Here is a 6,000-nt window from a genome sequence, read left to right as displayed (position 1 = left end):
GCGCACAGTGGGGCAGGAGATGCTGAATGCTCCGAGCTCAGACCCAGGAAGGTGGAAGCTGGGGAAGCTTCTTGCCCTGCAGACAGTCTGCTCCGAGAGAGGAGGCTCCCCCAGAGTCCTGCTCCCTACGAGGCCGAGCAGGTCCAGAGCATGGCCTGGGGCCTGTGGGGCACAGTCAGCATGGGGCCGCGGCTCCCTTTGGGTGCTGGGGTAGAGTCCGGTGCAGGTGCAGAGGCTGGCATGTGACACAGAGCAGCCGGGGCCATAGGCTCAGGCCTTTATTTGCAGAGTACAGGGCTGCTACAGATGCTGGCCGGGGCAGACCCTGGAGCTGCATGAGGGGGCCCCTGACAGGTGGGGCCTGCACCTGGCTTCCCACTTGCTCCCTAGCACACTGCTGGGCCCCACGGCACCGCCTGCCCACGAGGCCAGAGCACCCTGGCTGCCAGCTGGCACAGCCCATGGCCAGGGCGGGCACCAACGGGGCAGAGAGCCGGCTGCCAGCAGAACTCCTGGCTCCCCCTACGGCAGGCACAGCGTATGGGGGCTGTGGGGTGGCTGGGGCATCCCTGCCAGCGGAGGGGCCTGCCCGCCAGCTCTGAGCCTCAAGGCAGCGCGGGCACTTGGCTCTGCCCTCCCTGCGAGGCACTCCCCAGCCCCACCTGCTGTGGTGTGTGGGAGGGCCAGGAAATAATCCCATGAATGTCTGGGATGTGGGGGCAGGACAACGCGGCCCGGAAGGGGAGGGGCAGGATAACGCAGCCCGGCGGGGGCGGAGGGGGTAGGACAACGCAGCACAGCGGGGCCGGGGGGGACAGGACAGCATGGCCCGGCCGGGGAGGAGGAAGGGGCAGGACAGTGCGGCCCGGCGGGGGGGGACACCGTGGAGGGAAGGCGCAGAGGTCCAGACTGGCCGTCGGGCCCGGTGGGCGATGCCCTGGCACTAGCAGGTGGCGTAGGCATTGGCCTTCTCCCGGATCTCCTCCAGCAGCCCGGACACCCGTCTCTCCAGCGCCTGCAGCCGCGTGGCCTTGGCCTCCAGCGCCTCCTCGCCATCCTCAAAGCGCCGCTCCAGCTCTGCAGACAGGCGGAGACAGGGGTGAGCCCCCCAGCATGGCCGCAGCACCGACGGGGACCCGGGCCCTTCGCATGGCACAGCCAGCCGTCACACAAGCCCTGGCCTGCAGCCCCCCACGTGGCATGTGCCCAGACCCCTCCCAGAGAGCCCATGGGGTGCATGGGGCCGGGCAGGTGTGAGTGGGGGGCCAGAGGGGCCCTCGGGGGGCAAGTGGGGCCGGGCAGGTGTGAGTGGGGGGCCAGAGGGGCCCTGGAGGAGGCGCGTGGGGCCGGGCAGGTGTGAGTGGGGGGCCAGAGGGGTCCTCGGGGGGCGCGTGGGGCCGGGCAGGTGTGAGTGGGGGGCCAGAGGGGCCCTGGAGGAGGCGCGTGGGGCCGGGCAGGTGTGAGTGGGGGGCCAGAGGGGCCCTGGAGGAGGCGCGTGGGGCCGGGCAGGTGTGAGTGGGGAGCCAGAGGGGCCCTCGGGGGGCGCGTGGGGCCGGGCAGGTGTGAGTGGGAGGCCAGAGGGGCCCTGGAGGAGGCGCGTGGGGCCGGGCAGGTGTGAGTGGGGGGCCAGAGGGGCCCTGGAGGAGGCGCGTGGGGCCGGGCAGGTGTGAGTGGGGGGCCAGAGGGGAGCGTGTGGGGCCGGGCAGGTGTGAGTGGGGGGCCAGAGGGGTCCTCGGGGGGCGCGTGGGGCCGGGCAGGTGTGAGTGGGGGGCCAGAGGGGCCCTGGAGGAGGCGCGTGGGGCCGGGCAGGTGTGAGTGGGGGGCCAGAGGGGCCAGAGGGGGGCACGTGGGGCCGGGCAGGTGTGAGTGGGGGGCCAGAGGGGAGCGCGTGGGGCCGGGCAGGTGTGAGTGGGGGGCCAGAGGGGCCCTCGGGGGGCGCGTGGGGCCGGGCAGGTGTGAGTGGGGGGCCAGAGGGGAGCGCGTGGGGCCGGGCAGGTGTGAGTGGGGGGCCAGAGGGGAGCGTGTGGGGCCGGGCAGGTGTGAGTGGGGGGCCAGAGGGGCCCTCGGGGGGCGCGTGGGGCCGGGCAGGTGTGAGTGGGGGGCCAGAGGGGCCCTCGGGGGGCGCGTGGGGCCGGGCAGGTGTGAGTGGGGGGCCCTCGGGGGGCGCGTGGGGCCGGGCAGGTGTGAGTGGGGGGCCAGAGGGTCCCTCGGGGGGCGCGTGGGGCTGGGCACTGCTCCTGCTGCCCCAGCCACGCGGCCCGGGTACCTTCCAGCTTCCTCTGGCTGCCGCTGGCCTTGTCCAGGATCTGCTCAGCGTCCTGCAGGAGCCGCGTCACCCGGCGCAGCGTGGCGTCCGACGCCCCGGCCAGCTCGCCCACCTTGCTCTGCAGCACCGCGTGCCGCCGCACCACCTCCGCCAGCGCCTGGGGGCAGAGGGGACCGGCTGACACCCAGCGCCAGGCTCGCAGGGGTCCTGCCCTCTGGGCGCGGGGCCCACGGCCCACTGCTGCAGGGAGGGGGAGGGGTATGAGCAGACTGGTGGGCGGGGGGGGAAGGGTGTGGGCTAGCAGGTGGGCGGGAGGGGTGCTGTGCGGGGAGGGGCACCAGCAGGTGGGGGGGGAAGGGAGAGCATGCTGGGGAGGGGGATGGAGTGAGCTGGGGAGAGGGTGCTAGGGGGGTCACTGACAGGCTGGGGGGAGGGTGCTGTGTGGGGGAGGGCGTGGGCTGGCATCCAGGAGCCAAGGGGAGGGGTCACATGCTGGGTGCAGCATTTCAGGCCCCTGCAGCGGGGGACCGGGGGCTCTCACCTGGCCCAGCACCCCCGTGGCCGACACGGCTCGCTCAGCTTTCTTCTTGGCCTCCCTGGCCAGCCCCCGGTTGGTCCTGGACTTGTCCTGCAGGGCAGCCACGTGCTTCGCCAGCTGCTGCAGGGCACTCAGCACCCGTGACTCCTTCTCCTGCAGCCCCCGGAGCCTGCGCTCGGCCTGCACCGGAGAGAGGGGGATTGGGCTGGAGCCGGCAGGACGAGGGGGCCCCTGCCCGTGCCACCCCAGTCCCACCTGCCCCCGCAGCGCGGCCGCTGCAGGCTGGCCCGTGGGGCTGTGGCCCGATCCAGCCCGAAGGAAACCCGTGGAGCAGTCGGACCCGGCCTGTGTGAGCCCCCCCAGCCCCGGCCTCAGGGCTGAGAGTCCACACAGCCCCAGCGAGCCCCCGGCCCGGCCCAGCCCCAGGGAAGAGCCCTCTGGCCAGGAGCAGCTGGGGCAGGGACTGGCTGGGGAGGGGAGGGGAGGGCTCCAGGCAGCAGAGGTAAGGGGGGTTCAGGGGGTGGGGATGCCCTGGTGTAAGGATAAAAAGAAAAGGAGGACTTGTGGCACCTTAGAGACTAACCAATTTATTAGAGCATAAGCTTTCGTGCATCCGATGAAGTGAGCTGTAGCTCACGAAAGCTCATGCTCAAATACATTGGTTAGTCTCTAAGGTGCCACAAGTACTCCTTTTCTTTTTGCGAATACAGACTAACACGGCTGCTACTCTGAGACCTGGTGTAAGGATGAGGCCTTCCTCTGCAGCCAGATTAAAGAGCAGCAGCCATTAGCTGAGCAGCAGGAAGTCCCATCCTCACAATCCATCTACATGACAGTAATACAATGTCAGAGTGGCTGGCAGGAAGGTGACCCCGTCCAATGGCCCCCACGATCACCAGACACAGAAACAGATCTTAAGGTGGTTAAAGAAAACTTCATTTGATGGCATCTGTCTGGCAAGAAACCACTTCTCAATAGTTGTGGTTGTGAAACCCTCATTTTTTGTATTGTTTTGTCATTATGGCCCCCACTTCCCCATTGTTTGTCTGTCTGGTCTCTGTCTGGCTCTTTGACTGTTTCTGTCTGTTACATAATTAATTTTGCTGGGTGTAAATGAAGGTGGTGGGGTAGGATTGGGTAGAGAATTTTGTTACACTATGTTAGAGAAGAATGAGGGGGGATTTGATAGCTGCTTTTAACTTCCTGAAAGGGGGTTCCAAAGAGGATGGCTCTAGACTGTTCTCAGTGGTAGCAGATGACAGAACGAGGAGTAATGGTCTCAAGTTGCAGTGGGGGAGGTTTAGATTGGATATTAGGAAAAACTTTTTCACTTGGAGGGAGGTGAAACACTGGAATGCGTTACCTAGGGAGGTGGTGGAATCTCCTTCCTTAGAAGTTTTTAAGGTCAGGCTTGACAAAGCCCTGGCTGGGATGATTTAGTTGGGGATTAGTCCTGCTCTGGGCAGGGGGTTGGACTAGATGACCTCTTGAGGTCCCTTCCAACCCTGATATTCTATGATTCTATAGGGTTGGTTAGTAACGTTTCAGTCTAATGCTTGGTTACGGCACAGCTAAGCAGGACTCAAGTTTCACTATATAAACTGGGATCCAAGAGGAAGTTCTGTGGGAACCAACTCCAGGACACAGCCCCACGATCAGAGCTTCCAGACCTCAACAAATAAAAGGAAGTTTTTCTTCACTCAGTGCACAGTCCACCTGTGGAACTCCTTGCCTGAGGAGGTTGTGACGGCTAGGACTATAACAGGGTTTAAAAGAGAACTGGATAAATTCATGGAGGTTAAGTCCATTAATGGCTATTAGCCAGGATGGGTAAGGAAGGGTGTCCCTAGCCTCTGTCTGTCAAGAGGGTGGAGATGGATTGCAGGAGAGAGATCACTGATCATTACCTGTTAGGTTCACTCCCTCTGGGGCACCTGGCACTGGCCACTGTCGGCAGCCAGGACACTGGGCTAGATGGACCTTTGGTCTGACCCAGTCAGGCCGTTCTTATATATGTTCTTAACACTCTGCCAATGACACCGGGCAGAAATTGGAGTGCCTCAGATGACCTGATTCTGACTGGCCATCCAGACAAGTTACTGGGTGTGGTGAGCACAGTCTGTGTTAATAAATAGAGGTGACGTAGGATATTACAGTGTAAGGCTCTTCCACTGGTAAAAGGTCCTGCACACCTGCAGGAGTAGTGTACACCCGGAGCCCTACGCATCGGGTAAGGGTGTGGGGACTTACACCGACCGGGCCAGTGACACCGGGAGCCCTACGCATTGGGTAAGGGTGTAGGTGCTTTTTGCCTGGAGCCCTATGGCCTGGGAAAAGGTGGGGTGCCATAATGTGTGTAGGTAACACCGGGGCAGGAGAAGCCTGGCTTGGGGGGGCCAGAAGGGTCCCCGGGAAGGCAGAGCCCCTCACCTCCTTCACTCTGCTCTCCACACCCCGGACTGCCTTCTTGGTGCTCTTCAGCGCACGCCCTGCCACAGACACCTGGACCTTCGCCCCCGCCAGCACCTCCTGCGTGGCCGTGATCACCCCCCTGACGCCCACCGCTTGCTCCCTGGGGGGGCACAGGACAGCATCACCCTCAGGACACCTCCCCACCCCTGCCCCCACAGTGCCCCCTGCCAGGAGTCCACCACAGCCAGCACCCTGCCCTGCCCCCACAGCACCCCCTGCTGGGAGCCCCCCACAGCCAGCACCCTGCCCTGCCCCCACAGCACCCCCTGCTGGGAGCCCCCCACAGCCAGAGCCCTGCCCTGCCCCCACAGCGCCCCCTGCAGGGAGAGGCTGGGACCAGAGTAGCCAGAAACTCCACCCACACCCTCAGCTGGTGTCCCTGCCCTGCTTCTGTCCCTGGTAACGCACCTGGCTTGCCCTGCCCGTGTGAGCAGCTCCTGGGAGGTGGCCAGGCTGTGGGCCGTGCTGTTCAGGACAGCGTCCACCCCATCCAGCTGCCGGATGCTGTCCTGGATCTCCTGCAGCAGGTGCCGGATCCTGCTGGGGCTGCTGGGCAGGGAGATGTTCAGCACCTGCTGGGCCACCAGCTCGATGCTCTCCGGGTCGGCTCCCTCCTCTGCAGACAGGGACAGCCCTCAGCATGGGCAGCGGGTCCTTGGCATGCCAGTGGGGACAGGCCGGGGCATGGCTGGGCACCCACAGGTACCTGCAGCAGCCGCTGACT

General features: G+C 65.2%; 1 protein-coding gene across 5 annotated transcripts in view; it reads right to left on the bottom strand.

The window, feature by feature from the left end:
* Positions 1-263: 263 nt before the first annotated feature.
* Positions 264-6,000, bottom strand: part of LOC125639428 (laminin subunit beta-2) — a 58,044-nt gene continuing 52,307 nt past the window's right edge. For all 5 annotated transcript variants that reach the window (XM_075130171.1, XM_048856465.2, XM_048856467.2 and 2 more), the window contains 5 exons: positions 5,685-5,892; positions 5,235-5,376; positions 2,808-2,984; positions 2,267-2,423; positions 264-1,077 (listed from right to left, as the gene is read on the bottom strand). In XM_075130171.1, coding sequence (XP_074986272.1) covers positions 944-1,077; positions 2,267-2,423; positions 2,808-2,984; positions 5,235-5,376; positions 5,685-5,892 — 818 coding nt within the window. In that variant the 3' untranslated portion in view covers positions 264-943. The remainder of the gene's footprint in view (positions 1,078-2,266; positions 2,424-2,807; positions 2,985-5,234; positions 5,377-5,684; positions 5,893-6,000) is intronic.

The sequence above is a fragment of the Caretta caretta genome, chromosome 7 (assembly GCF_965140235.1).
Source record: "Caretta caretta isolate rCarCar2 chromosome 7, rCarCar1.hap1, whole genome shotgun sequence".
Taxonomy (NCBI): Eukaryota; Metazoa; Chordata; order Testudines; family Cheloniidae; genus Caretta; species Caretta caretta.
Note: the sequence above shows the minus strand (reverse complement) of the source record. Positions and strands in the feature narration are given on the sequence as shown.